Source organism: Macrotis lagotis, chromosome 4, assembly GCF_037893015.1.
Source record: "Macrotis lagotis isolate mMagLag1 chromosome 4, bilby.v1.9.chrom.fasta, whole genome shotgun sequence".
Taxonomy (NCBI): Eukaryota; Metazoa; Chordata; class Mammalia; order Peramelemorphia; family Peramelidae; genus Macrotis; species Macrotis lagotis.
Genome location: NC_133661.1, coordinates 257,315,398 through 257,330,843, shown reverse-complemented (window position 1 = coordinate 257,330,843; position 15,446 = coordinate 257,315,398). Strand labels below are relative to the sequence as shown.

General features: G+C 41.4%; 1 protein-coding gene across 1 annotated transcript in view; it reads right to left on the bottom strand.

Moving 5' to 3' along the window:
• Positions 1–9,705: 9,705 nt before the first annotated feature.
• Positions 9,706–15,446, bottom strand: part of FBXO34 (F-box protein 34) — a 28,331-nt gene continuing 22,590 nt past the window's right edge. Inside the window, exon 6 of the mRNA XM_074235870.1 lies at positions 9,706–12,769. Within this exon, the coding sequence (XP_074091971.1) occupies positions 10,653–12,659 (2,007 nt within the window). The 5' untranslated portion in view covers positions 12,660–12,769 and the 3' untranslated portion in view covers positions 9,706–10,652. The remainder of the gene's footprint in view (positions 12,770–15,446) is intronic.

Here is a 15,446-nt window from a genome sequence, read left to right as displayed (position 1 = left end):
ATGAGCACCCAAAATATAAGTAGATGTTGTAGTTGGCCCAAGAAGCCAGTGAGCAAAATTAAATATTAGTGGGAGCACGACACCCACCACATCCAGACTGGCAGGGGATTACCTTGGGCAATTCCTATTTGTCTGCAGCTATAAGAACTGGTATAGGGTTGCTCTAAGCTCTCCCCTCAGCTGTCTCCCCAAAACATCACATGAAAACTTCTTTGCTGACTTTCAGTTAAAATGGCAAAGTTGGGAAGAAGAGCCCAGTTCTCCCACATATAACCAAGAAAACCCCTAAAAAGGGCACTGGGTTGGGGGGGGCAGCTAGGTGGTGCAGTAGATAGAGTACTAGTCCTGGAGTCAGGTGGACCTGAGTTCAAATTTGACCTCAGACAATAATTGCCTAGCTGAGTGACTTTGGGCAAGTCACTTAACCCCATTGCCTTGCAAAAAGCAAAACCAATAAAAAGGGCACCTGGTTGAATAAGGTTCAAGAAATCCAAAGAGAATTCACCATTCACATCCTTGGGGGGGGGGGGGGAGTTATAACTCAGCAACAACAGTCAAAATCTAGAAATTCCAGGTCAAAGAAAAAAACACCTGAAGACAGCAAGAATTCAAATACCATGAAGCCACAGGCAGGATCAGCTAGCAGCCAGCACCATAAAGGTGTTTGAGATGCAAGAGAAGGCAAAGGATTAAAAAGCAAATGGTCAAAACCCAACTTACACAGCAAAACTGAATGTAATCCTACAGGGGGAAAGAGATCTTTAATGAAACAGGTAATTTCAAGACCAAAGTTGCAAAGAAATTTTGAAATTCAAACACAATTAAGAAACAAAAAGGTTGGGGCAGCTAGGTGGAGTAGTGGATAAAGCACGGCCCTGGAGTCAGGAGCACCTGGGTTCAAATCCAGTCTCAGACACTTGATAATTACCTAGCTGTGTGGCCTTGGGCAAGCCACTTAACCCCATTTGCCTTGCAAAAACCTAAAAACAAAAACAAACAGAAACAAAAAGGTAAACAAAACTGAGCAATGAAGAAAGAGGGGGGTGGGGAGGCAGGTGGCAAAATTGGATAGAGAGTTAGACATTAATGCATGACCTTGGACAAGTCACTTGTTTCATTTCCTCTATAAAATGAGCTGGAGAAGGAAATGGCCAACCATTCCACTATCTTTGCCAAGAAAACCCCAAATGGAGTCACTTACAATCACAATTACAAAGGACTAAAGTATAAACTACTTTTATTTTAACATGTCAATCAAAAATTGTTAAGAGTCTAGTCAGGTCCTGTGTAAAGATATAAATATGAAAAGAAAAGTGTCTGTCTCAAATCTGATGGTTACAATATAATGGGGGAAAGGCAAAATACAAAAGGAAGTTGGAAAAGCATGGGAGGGGTTACTGGGGAAGGTACCCAACATGAGGCACGATAAAAAGTCAAATCCCAAAGCAGGGCAGCCAGGTGAGAAATGATAGGCCTGAGCTAAGTGTTTGGAGCGCATGCCCCTACCCTCCAATCTGAGAGAGTACCAAGGTGAATTTGAATTTTACAGAATGCCGAGGCTCAATAATGAGTTTCCAGGGATGGGGCAGTGAAGTTGGTCAGGCAAGTCCAGGGCAATGCAGCCTTCTAACCAGCCAGATGAGCAACCGAGAGAATCTGAACTCAGTCATTAACAGAAGACAGAGAATCTGATCAGACAGAAGGGCTGGGGGGTAGTTATATCTTATTTATTTTACAAGAAGAATGGAAGGTTAGGGGAGATTATCTCATAATCAGAATGTCAAAGTCTATACCAAAAAGGAAAGGGGGGGCTAGTTTTGGTTAACACTTGAACCTCATTCTCATCTTCTAGTAATCAGTAGAAGGAAGAATATCACAAACACAACAAATTGGGTAAAGACATTTCATTCAGCAAGAAACAGGAATAAGGGGGGGGGGGTTAAGAGAGGAATTAATACTAAGCTGTTGAGTCCCTTTCTGGATTCCCTCAATCTTTCCCCAGGCAAGCACTGAAGGAAGACAAGCTCTCCCTTTGTACACCAAGGTCTCCATCTATTCACCAAAACACAAGTGGTTAAATATCCCTCTCAGTCTCTAATCCACTCCCACAGCATTTACTATAGTGACTTGACCTAGGTCACACTGTTAGGAAGTATCTGAGACCAGTTTTGAACTCAGGTCTTCCTGACTCCAAGCCCAACTGTACCCCATGGTGCCACCTACTGCAGAATAACATATGGACAAGCATACAATCATATACAGATGAAATCATATATATGCAACATATAAAACATGAGTATCTAACATTTTATAATTATTTTAGATACAGTCAGTGTAGAAAGCTGTTTTGCTTTGACTGTTCACAGCAGAGGTTTTGTTTTTATTTCATTTTCAATTGGGGAATGGGTAGGTGGGAGGGGTGGGGGAGATTTTTGCAGGTTAAAATAAAAGAAAACAACTTAAGAGTATGAAAAAAACACATAAAGAAAATGTAAGGTATCTATTACCAAAAACCCAAACAAGGAAAACAGGTGAAGAGGTCATTTAAGAATCAAGAGACATTCTAAAAACCAAGAACAACAACAAAAAAACTCAAACCAAAAAACAAACCTGGATACCATGTCAATAAATCATTTTTTTAAAATTCAGCTATTAGAAATAGAGGGCAAAGAGAAAACAATCCAGAATCAATTACTAGAGGCAAAACTGGTGGAGTGGGGGAGTCAGAGGGTCAGGAGGAAGACATAACAAAATTCAGAGCTTGTGGGTCAGCTAGAAACCAAGTTCAGTTAGTAAAGAACCATATTACTTTCAGGCAACTACTATTAAAGAGAGAAAACTTTTCAATCTTTTCATATTCTGTGAGGTTGAAGAGAAAGCGTTAACAATCAAGAATGATGTACCCTGCAGGGCTGACTATAATCCTACAAGGAAAAATAAATGAATTTTTTTTTAATTTTTAAATTTTATGAATTTTTAATAGAAGACTTAATCAAAAGATTAGATTTTAGAAGAAACTTGAAAATGCAAATGTAGGAGATAAATATTTCAGAAATTTGAAATTTGAAAAAAATTTGAAAAAAAAAATTCCTCAAATCCAGAGGAAGATATCAGTGTTCCTTTGGAATTCCATTATCTTCAAGGGCCACCCAAGGAGTTAAATGAGACAAATACAGGGTTTTGGGGGTGGTTATTTTGTCTTGATGGCCTAAGAGTAAAAAAGATAAGGGGCAGCTAGGTGGTGCAGTGGATAGAACACTAGCCCTGGAGTCAAGATGACCTGAGTTCAAATCCAACCTCAGACACTCAATAATTAGCTAGTTAATAACTACCTGGCTATATGATCTTGGGCAAGTCACTTAACTCCATTGTCTTGCCAAAAAAAAAAGTAAAAAGGAGATGAAAAGGAATACACTAGGGGAAAAAGGCTGAAAGGTGACAAACTATTTCTCATAATTAGGATGCATGAAGAGAATATGCCACTATGGAAGAAGGGGCCAAAGGAACTGCCATCACAAGAATCTCATTTATCTGAACTAGACAAAGGAGGGTTGAAATACAGAATTTGTTATAAAAACACATTAAATTCAACATTGTTACCAGGTGAACACTGGCAGAAGAGAATTCAAGAGAGAGGATAGAATAATGGAGAGAAAAAGAGTTAAAATCTCAGAGAAAGCACAAGAATATGAAAGGAAGTTCTCTGAGGTTCTTCTTTGTTTAGGTCTAGAAAGACATCTCCAGGTCTAAAGGCAACAGTCCTTGGGGATTAGTCAAGAGCAGCCTTGAAAGAATGGTCATCTGGGAGACACCTAGGGACACCATCTTCTACATGTACTGAGACACACAGATGTTAACATCTCAAGGGTTAAATTCCAAGTGAAAATTAGATGGCAAAAAAGAATACCCTTTTAAGATGTTCTCCACTAGCAAGAGGTCAGTCATTTATTCAAAGAATCTCAGCTTGTAGTCACTGACTACTCCAGAACTCCAGAACGGACCAATTCTTATTTATTTCTTCAAGATTCCTTTTGCATTTTTAATACTCAAAAACACTCCAAGTCAAAACCAGACCAGTTCTTGAAGGTTTTAACATGATGGGAAAAAATGATCCTTAAAGAAGGGAAAGAAGTCAACTTAAGAGATTTAATTTCCATTTTAAACATTTAGCAAATTAAAAAAAAAACTACTACAGCTAAGAAGTGGAGAAAAGACCAAAAGTTCATCTTGCCTTCATAATTAAAGTAAATGCTACAATTTGTTAAAGGTCATTGAAAATAAAGACAACAAGGCTGAGTGCTAGAGTGTGGTAAAGAGCCATCATGATGGCCACCCAAGGAGAATCCCAAGTGCAGTTCAAACTTGAAGTTGGGGATCCAATTCATGTGTTTGTCATGGCAACACCTCCCTGATGTCATGGTCTTTTTCAAGAATGAAAGACAAAGGGGCGGCTAGGTGGCACAATGGATAAATCACCTGGGTTCAAATCCAGTCTCAGACACTTAATAATTTAATTACCTAGCTGTGTGGCCTCGGGCAAGCCACTTAACCCCTGTTGCCTTGCAAAAAAAAAACCTAAAAAAAAAATGAAGGACAAGGGGCAGCTAAGGTGCTGCAGTGGATAGAGCACAAACCAGCCTTGGAGTCAGGAGGAACTGAGTTCAAAACTGGCCTCAGACACAATAATTACCTAGCTGTGCAACCTCAGACAAGTCACTTAAAAACCACATTGCCTTAAATAAAAAAAATTTTAAATGAAGGACAAAAAAACATTGGAAATAAGCTGGACTGTTAACTTCAACTTTGAGGAGTTTCAAATTCATTGTAGGAAAAGTATTCTTGTTGGAAAGGAAGCCTATCAAGACAAAACTCATTGATCAGGTTGTGATGAACATCATCAAAAAAGAGTAAGAAAATAGAGTATATTCAGGTTTGTCAATCTAAATTGAAACCTTGGAATGAATTTTATATTTCACTAGAATAAAAGTGAAGCATTAAATTTATTTTGCGTAGTTTCTCCATTTAGTTGTTGATTTTCATTAATGTAGATTAAATAATTTAAACAGATTTTAGAAATAACCAATAACATGCCTGCAAGTAAACGTTTCTTTTACACACAATTCAGCTGCAGCCTCCAGCCATAAGACCCTAAGGGGACCACTGTCTGGTCCTGGAAGTTGAGCAGGGTCAGACCTAGTTAGTCCTGGGATGGGAGACCACCAGGGAATGGAGGATGCTGTAAGAGCCTTGGTCTTGGAGTCATACATATTAATTCTGCTGCAGCAGATGGTCTGGTGCAGTAGAAGTGGAGGCTAAGATCTGGGTTTAAATCCCAACTCGGCCATTTATAAGGTGTATGATTTTGGGAAAATCACAATCTTTTCTGGTCTACTTTTTTCATCTACAAAATGAAATTAAATGAACCCAAAGACCTCTTTTAGCTCTCAATCTATGACCCTATGACCAACAAATCACCAAGTATTTAAAGGTATTTTAAAAATCTTCTCCCTTGCCCTTTTCTTGCTTCTGAATTTAGCACCTTTCCCCACCAAAATGAGCTGCATAAATTTTCATAAAGTCAATCCTCAACATTCACACCAAAATTATTACTAACTTTATTTTCACTTTCCTGGTGACAACCACAACCTGTGGCTATACACAGCAGAGAAAAAAAATGAGAGGTACAAAAAGTTTATGCCTACAAAAAAGGAGTATTCATAAAAGTATTTGTGAATCTGCTCCAGAGTGCACTGAAGAAACCTCTCAAGAGTGTGATAAGAAACTGGAAAAAACCCCAGCAAAATGAATAAATGTTTGTGGCTAAATGAGAGGGTGGTTACCAACATGGTATCAATCCATGGCAACCAATGGTGGAACATTGACCCAAGTATGTGCTCATCAGGGAATCATGAAACTAAAAGGTAGATTAAAGATGGCAAACTCCCTTTCCTTTCTTCCCTTTCTCCAGCCTGTTACTGTCTGGGGTTCCCTCTACCCCCTCCGACATTTCATGAGCTATTTCATGGTTTCTCTTTTTAAAAATGCATATTATCAGAAGTCATGTTTCACTTTCAGTAATGTCTAGCATTAATTTTTGGTAGTCACAGGAATCTAACTCCCAGTTTCACGTTTCCTACAGCTATGGTTTCCCATTCACTATAGCAATCTCTCCATTTTTTCCTTTGACACCATTTTCTATGAATATTACTCCTATGAAAGTTGACTGAGAGGGATGGAGCAAAGATGGTGACAAGAGAGCAATGGCTCTTAGGCGCTCTCTCAAAACTTCAATACTAAGGCCTCTAACTAAACTTTCAAGAGACAGAACCCACAGAGGGACCCAGTGAGGCAGCTCTCCTACTCAAGGTAACCTGGAAAAGAGCAGAAAGGCTCTGCTCCCCGGGGTCTGAGGGGCGGCCCACCAGAGCCAAAGAACTTCAGCCTCCCAGAGGCAGCCCCAGGGCACCGGGAGCCGCAGCTCACAGCAGCGGGGGAGTCTCCTGAGCTGCACCCCGGGGAGCACTGGCACAAAGTGGGGGAACAGTGGGGGACCTCTGCCAGAGCGAGCACCTGAAGCCCAGCCCTCAGGGCACACAGCAAGCAGCTTGGCCAGCACAGCGCAAATCCAGGAACAGAAGCAGGTGGAGCCCCCAGGGCATAAGCCTATTGAGCTGAGGGAGGGGAGTATAGAGAGACTGCTGAGCTCTGTCCTCTGTCCCTGGAACAGGACTCTGGGGTTCTGAACACATTCAGATCCTGATTGTAGTCTAGGCCCCCCCATAGAACAGCAGGGCCCCCCCCACCTCGGCCCTGTGGCAAAGGGGGGTGCTTATGGTCATTCACAGACCAGGAGGGAGGACAGAGCCTCACACACTGAGACCCTTGTGGGAGTGTCCCAAAGCTCAGATAGCACCCCAAAACCAGGCCCAGGCTGGGAAAAATGAGCAAGCAGAGAAACAAGAGGAAGAGAAATATTTTGCCTATGAGCCCAAGAAGGATCAAAATACTCAGTCTGAAGATGAGGAAGCACAAGCTCCTGCATCTAAAGACTCCAAGAAAAACAGAAATTGGGCTCAGGCTATGCCAGAGATCAAAAAAGACTTTGAAAATCAAATGAGGGAGTTGGAAGAAAAACTGGGAAAAGGAGAGATGCAGGAAAAACATGAAAATGAAGTCAGCAGCTTAGTCAGGGAAATCTAAAAAAATGCTGAATAGCATGCTAAAAACCAGCTTAGGTCAAATGGATAAAACAGTTCAAAAAGTTATTGAGGAAAAGAATGCTTTAAAAAGCAAAATTGGCCAGATGGAAAAAGAGATAAGAAAACTCTCTGAGAACAAATCCTTCAGACAAAGAATAGAATTCAGGGAGATTGATGAATTTACCAGAAATCAGGAATCAATACTTCAAAACCAAAAAAAAATGAAAAATTAGAAGAAAATGTGAAATATCTCATTGAAAAAAACAACTGATATGGAAAACAGACTTAGGAAGGTTAATTTAAAAATTATTGGAATACCTGAAAGTCATGATCAGGAAGAGCCTTGACATCATTTTCAAAGAATTACTACAGGAAAATTGTCCTGATATTCTAGAAGCAGAGGGCAAAATAGAAATGGAGAGAATCCACCGATCCCCCCAAGAGATCCCAAAAAAACCAACCCCTAGGAATATTATAGCCAAGTTCCAGAACTCCCAAGTCAAAGAGAAAATATTACAAGCAGCCAGAAGGACACAGTTCAAATATCATCTAGCTGCAGTCAGGATCACACAGGACTTAGCAGCAACTACATTGGAAGCTCGTAGGGCTTGGAATACAATATAGCGGAAGGCAAAAGAGCTTAGAATGCAGCCAAGAATGAACTACCCAGCAAGGCTGAATGGCCTCTTCCAGGGAAAAAGATGGTCTTCCAATGAACCAGGGAAATTTCAAATGTTCCTTTTGGAATGGCCAGAGCTGAACAGAAGGTTTGATCTTCAGATACAGGACTCAGGTGAAGCATGGAGATTGGAGGAGAGGGGGGAAATATGAGGGACTTAATGAGGATGAACTGCATGTATTCCTGCATAGAAAAATGACACTGATTAATACTCATATGAACTTTCTCAGTTAATAGAGCAGGTAGAGCTTTTATAGTTGAAGCACAGGAGAAAGCTGAATTTGAAGATAAAATATGGTGTAAAAATGGAGTCAATAGAAAAAAAGGGAAATGTAATGGGAGAAAGAAAAAGGAGAGGGGGAAATAGGCCAAGATATTTCATATAAGTTTTTTCTTTATTACAATGAGCTATTACAGTGATATGGAAGGGGGGAGGCAAGGGGGAATGAGGGAATCTTCGCTTTCATCAGAGGTGACTAGGAGAGGAAACAGCATATATACTCAATGGGGTATAGACAACTGGAGTAAGAAGGGGGGGCAGGGGGAAGGCGGGGGATGAGTGATGGAGAGGATGGACCATGGGGGCAAAGTGGTCAGATATAACACATTTTCATTTTTACTTCTTGCAAGGGGCTAGGATTGGATGGCCTGTCTGGGACCATAGGGTCAGGTGGATGCTGGGCCCAAGGGGTGGTGGGGGGCTTGGGGCCTCTTGGCCCCAGGTCCAGGGATCTGTCTGCTGCGTCACTCAGCGACCCTACAGCAGAGTCAGAGTGAAAGTAGAGAGAAAATATAGTACATGGTAGTGGAGAAATAAGAAAGGAGGGAGTTGCGATCAGCAATGGCAACGTTGGAAAAATATGGAAGTAAGTTTTGTGATGGACTTACCATAAAGAATGTGATCCACCCGCAACAGAGTCGGTGGTGTTGGAACACAGACTGAAGCACAATTTTTTATTACTATTATTTGGGGGAGGTGCAGGACAAATGGGGCTGGGTGGCCTGCCTGGGGCCAAATAGCAGGGTGATCTTTGGGTGTCTGAGGCTGGATTTGGACCCAGGTGCTCCTGGCTCAAGGGCTAATGCTCTGTCCACCACCCTGCCACCCCTACTATTATTACTATTTTTATTTTGGGTCTTTTTTTCTTTTTTCGGTTTTTGCAGGGCAGGGGGGTTAGGGTGGCTTGCATGTCACACAACTGGGTAATTGTTGGGTGTATGGGGCCGGATATGGGCTCGGGTGCTCCTGGCTCCAGGGCTGGGGCTCCATCCACTGTGCCACCTGGACATACCTACAATTATTACTATCATTTTTTTATTTTAATTTTTTTCTCTCCCCTTTATCACTCAAGCAAGTCTATATTTTTGGGGGGAGGGGGTACTGTTTACTCTTAAACAAGAATATTTTATTAATGTATAAAAATTATTTGTACGAAAAGAGAATATTAAAAAAATATTTTTTTTTAAAAGAAAGTTGACTGACTGAAAATGAAGAACAATTATAGACCACAGTCTCAGTTTTTATACAAGCCACAACTGGGTGAAGAGTGTGGTCTATCTACATTTATATAGTATAAAATAATTAAGGTTTTATTTTTGTACAATCAACTCCTACATCTCCCAAGGATATTTGATGAGGAAACTGAAATCCTGTAAAAGGACTTGCCCAAAGTCATAGTTGAATAAATCACTGAGTTGGGATTCAGTTTCAAGTCTTCTGACTCTTGAGTTTGTTATTCTTTCCTCCCATTTGAAATCTTTTTCTTCTTCTTGCCACAACTGCCTCCCATTCAAAATGATGAAAAAAAAGTCTACGTAAAACTCAGATCCTATTTAGAATCTTTATTTTATTGAAGTTAAAAAATTATAACCAGACAATATGGATAAAGTAAACAATTTTATAATTTGACTATACAGTACTCTTTTTATTCACTGATTTTCACTAACAACAACTGTTCTTGTCTAATTTTAAAGTTATCCAGTTAAGCCATTATCTTGGGATTTTTCTTAACAAGCTAAGCTCTCAGTATTTAGAGTTTCTTCCCAAAAATACTCATATATTATATTGGAAACATTCATATTTTATTCAGGAACATTTGTGTCTTTATACAGGATATACAAATCTCAGACAAGATACTTGGGCACACAACTTGAGCTGCAATGCTTTCCAAGTTGCATTATAGTGATTAAGTTGTTCAGCCAGCTGTTGAAAATGTCTAACAGTTTTTAATAATGCTATTTACAAAGAGCTCAAAGTGCTCATCCTACCAAATAAAGGCCACACTCTGGTTTCACAGCCTGTGAAAACAAAACAATTATATACACTGTAAACAACACGGGCATGACATTCATGTGTTAACCACAAATAACAACCTCAGAGAATCAAGCATACAATGATGAGTGATTTTTTTTAAAAAACCATAAACCAGAATTTGTACACCTGAATGAGTGTCATCCACTTCAAAGTAGTCCCCTTAAGGAGACTATATACTTATTACCCTAATCTGCATTTGGTTTAATTTTCTCCAGTCATCAGTGCCTGTCATTCAAACCATTTGCAACTCAAACATTCCCTACTTATTCTATCATTCTATTCTTACCCCACTAGCCTCTCTAAAAAAACATGGATGCCATCAAGAAAGCAGTTCACTGAGGTTAGAAAAATATGATTGTATAGTTTAAAAATAAAATCACTCAATTCTGTAGAGCTAAACCTCTACACACAGGCTCTAATCGTCCTCATCAGCTCTCATTTTCTTATGGACACTACAGCTTTAACCATGCAGGTCAGGAACCCAATGATTGTCATGGAGACCCAGCTTACAGCCAGGAACAGCTTTCTGAGACCGGTGACAGCACATCCAGTATCCAGGGCCATATGGCAAGGCTTGACAGTAGGGCTTTGGATGCCACCGACAGAGTGACACATCCCCTTTCACATACTTTTTTTTGCACTTCTTACAGGGATCTTCTTTATAGCGTGGGTCTCGGACCCAGAGAGAATCTGCCGGCCTAATGTTGTAATATTCAATGATGAATTTAAAATAGCAGCAAGTGCATTTAAGAGCTACCAAACTCTTGGTGGGAAGAAACCTGAATATTTTCACCATTATATGATGGGGCAAGAAGGCCATGTACTGTGGAGGCTCCAGCAGCTGCTGAATTTTAAACCTAGTCTCCAAAAAGTCATGAGACACCTGCTTCTTCAAAGAGGAACCTTCCAGAGCCTGCAATGCACTGCCCACAGTACTTTCCACAGTAGAATTAGCCAGTGCACAGGGCTCCACCACTGACACACTTTTCCCCCTAAGTTCTGTATCATCTTCACAGGAATCCTCACTTGGGAGGGATCTTGGGGAATCTCTTGTGCTTTCATCTAATTTGGAACAATTTTTTTCAGGTTGATTAGGCTGAAGAAAGAACAGCATCCCTGGGAGTGGATCTTCACAAAGGCTGACTCTAGAATCCTGGTTTTTCTCCACCTTGGACACAGAAATACTAATACAGACGGACTCTCTCATCCTATGATCCAGATTCTGGCTAGGAAATGGCACAATTTTCTTACTCATACAATCAATAGTTATACCTTTGCTTTGCATAGTATCAGAGGGTAACTCGGAAGGTTGGGGACAGGTGAGGGGAAGAAAAGACGACCCACTGAGCTCTTCAGTCATTTCCACATCGCACCTACTCCTTGTTTTCACAGCAGTCTCATGACTTGGTTCCAATGCCACGCTGTCCATATGGAAATCCATGCTGGTTGATGAGGATGAGGAGGCACACTGCCAAGCCTGGGTACCCTGTACAGGAGGGCCATGATCAGCATGGCCAGAGGCAGGTTCTCTGGTTGAGGCCACAGTGGGACTGACATGGGTGTTTGGAACCTCTGCCGAGCCTTTCTCTCCTTTGCTCTCTTCCTCTCGAGTCCCGTTTGCAAGCAGTACTCGACCCACGTGCCTCCGGAAGCTGTTGTTTCTAGAAAGGCCTCCTCCTGTCTCCCGCTCCCTCTGCTGTTTCAAGCACTCAGACTCCAGCCTGGCCACCATGTCCAGCACATGCACCGTCTCCCCTGGGTGGGGCCCTCCCAGGGAGCTTCCTCTCGGGGGAGGCTCCTCACAGGCTCCAAGCACACAGAACAGATCAGAGGCCGGAGATGCCTCTTTAGACTGCCGAGTGAACCGCAGAGAGTCAGAAGGGTCTGTGCAGTTTTTGGTACAGGTGGCCAGCAGGGCCCTTGCCCTCTGCTCCAGGAAAGCAACCATCTCGATAACAGAAGCAGGCCTTCCTGGAGAGAATCCATTTCCATTCTCACTCGTGTAATGCGAAGAACAGCGGTCAATCTCAGAAGTGAAAGGCTCAGTCTGGTAAGATCCAATATTGCTTTCTTTCATCCTTTCTAACTGCATCTTAACTTTATTAAGATCCACTGATTTCTTCCTTCGCTTGGTGGCTCTTCCATCAATATCCCAAGTACTTTTAATTTTCATCGAGCCTGGCCGGTTGCTGCATTGATGAGCTGCAAAGAAAGCAATTTTCTCCTTAGTATTGCCAGGTTTTACAACAGCCCAGATACACAAAGGTTCTTCTTCTTCCCCTTGTTGGATCGTCATGGGTGGAGTATTCTTATCTTTAACACTCAGGCTTTCAGCAGGGCTTTTTCCACTCATGTTACACATAATATTTGATGAAGGAATCCCAGAAGGATTAAGAGGATGCTTTAATGACCGTGGTGAAGGAAGGACACTTAAATCTTGTCTAGTTGTTTGTAAATTTTTCTTCATATATAGGCCTTTGTCAGTTCAAAAGAGTTCACAGAGTTTTATCACCAATTTCCAAAGGTCAGTCTTTCTTCTGCAGTTTGAGATATGGCTTCACACTTATACCAGATGCCCTACAGGGAAAGAAATTTAAGAGTAGTTAAATGATTTCCTTCTAGAACGATGAGATAAGAAAATAATAATAACCTGAACTTTTATGTTATGTAATGAAATGTCATTGAGTTATAAGACAGAGTATGAAGAAACCAGAGAAACATGAAAAGATTCATCAGCTTACAGGATGAAGTTAACACAATCAGAAAATATGCACAAATGACTACAATGATATAAGTTAAAATAAAGAATGAGTGATTATTATGGCTAGGTTTTCTTCCTGAAAAGTGATAAGAGAATGGGCAGGGAAAATATAAATAACAACAGAATTGCTTGATGGCTGGTTTTGTTGAAACTGCTTTTTTTCTCCTTTATTTTTTATTTTTGATATAAGAGATGGAAAAGAGAGGTATTTATTCATGAAAGTAATGTCAAAACAAAAATATTAAAGTAAGTTTTCCAGAATGAGTTTGTTTTCAGCAAAGTGTGACAGTCTCGGGGTGGAGCCAAGATGGCGACATGAAGGGATGAGTCTTAGGAGCTCTCTGATGAAAACTCATAAACTAAGGACTCTAACTAAACTTTCGAGAGACAGAACCCACAAAGGGAACCAGTGAGGCAGTTCTCCTACTCAAGGTAACCTGGAAAAGAGCAGAAAGGCTCTGCTCCCCAGGGTCGGGTTGGAGCGGCAGCCGCCGGAGGGATGGCCCCCCAGAGCGAAAGAACTTCAGCCTCCCAGAGGCAGCCCCAGGGCGCTGGGAGCCACTCACAGCAGCAGGGGAGTCCCCTGAGCTGTACCCTGGGGAGCACGGGGCACAAAGTGGGGGAACAGCCAGGGACCTCTGCCAGCACGTGGAGCCCAGCCCTCAGGGCACACAGCAAGCAGCTTGGTCTTTCCCCAGCCCTGATCCAGGAAACAGAAGCAGTCAGAGCCTGTAAGCAGGAGCCTCCAGGGCATGAGCCCATTGAGCTGAGGGAGGGGAGTGAAGACAGACTGCAGAGTTCTTCTGTCCTCTGCCTCTGGAACAGGACTCTGGGGCTCTGACCACATTCAGATCTTGATTGCAGTCTAGCCCCCCCCCCCCATAGAACAGCACCAGCCCCCCCACCTCAGCCCAGTGGCAGAGAGGGGAGTGCATATGGTCATTCACAGAACAAGGGAGGACAAAGCTTCACACACTGAGACCCTTGTGGGAGTGTCCCAAAAGCTCAGGAAGCACACCAAAACCAGGCCCAGGCTGGGAAACTGAGCAAGCAGAGAAACAAAAGGAAGACTATTGAGAAATATTTTGCAAATGAGCCCAAGAAGGATCAAAATACTCAGTCTGAAGATGAGGAAGCACAAGCTCCTGCATCTAAAGACTCCAAGAAAAACAGAAATTGGGCTCAGGCTATGACAGAGCTCAAAAAAGACTATGAAAATCAAATGAGGGAGCTGGAAGAAAAACTGGGAAAAGAAAGGAGAGATGCAGGAAAAACATGAAAATGAAGTCTGCAGCTAAGTCAAGGAAATCCAAAAAAATGCTGAAGAAAATAGCATGCTAAAAACCAGCTTGGGTCAAATGGATAAAACAGTTCAAAAAGTTATTGAGGAAAAGAATGCTTTAAAAAGCAAAATTGGCCAGATGGAAAAAGAGATAAGAAAACTATCTGAGGAGAACAAATCCTTCAGACAAAGAATAGAATTCAGGGAGATTGATGAATTTACCAGAAATCAGGAATCAATACTTCAAAACTAAAAAAATGAAAAAATTAGATGAAAATGTGAAATATCTCATTGAAAAAACAACTGATATGGAAAATAGACTTAGGAAAGATAATTTGAAAATTATTGGAATACCTGAAAGTCATGATCAGGAAAACAGCCTTGACATCATTTTCAAAGAATTACTACAGGAAAATTGCCCTGATATTCTAGAAGCAGGGGTCAAAATAGAAATGGAGAGAATCCACTGATCCCCCAGAGAAAGAGATCCCAAAAAACCAACCCCTAGGAATATTATAGCCAAGTTCCAGAACTCCCAAGTCAAAGAGAAAATATTACAAGCAGCCAGAAGGACACAGTTCAAATATCGTGGAGCTGCAGTCAGGATCACACAGGATTTAGCAGCAACTACATTGGAAGCTCATAGGGCTTGGAATACAATAAACCGGAAGGCAAAAGAGCTTAGAATGCAGCCAAGAATGAACTACCCAGCAAGGCTGAATGGCCTCTTCCAGGGAAAAAGATGGACTTTCAATGAACCAGGGGAATTTCAAAGGTTCTTTTTGGAATGGCCAGAGCTGAACAGAAGGTTTGATCTTCAGATACAGGACTCAGGTGAAGCACGGAGATTGGAGGAGAGGGGGGGCGGAAATATGAGGAACTTAATGAGGATGAACTGCATGTATAGAAAAATGAACCTTCTCAGTTAATAGAGCAGGTAGAGGGAGCTTTTATAGTTGAAGCACAGGAGAAAGCTGAATTTGAAGATAAAATATGATGTAAAAATGGAGTCAATAGAAAAAAAGGGAAATGTAATGGGAGAAAGAAAAAGGAGAGGGGGAACAGTCCAAGATATTTCACATAATAAGATATCTTTTTATTACAATGAGCTATTGCAATGATATGGAAGGGGGGGAGGCAAGGGGCAATGAGGGAACCTTTGCTCTCATCAGAGATGGCTAGGAGAGGAAACAGCAAATATACTCAATGGG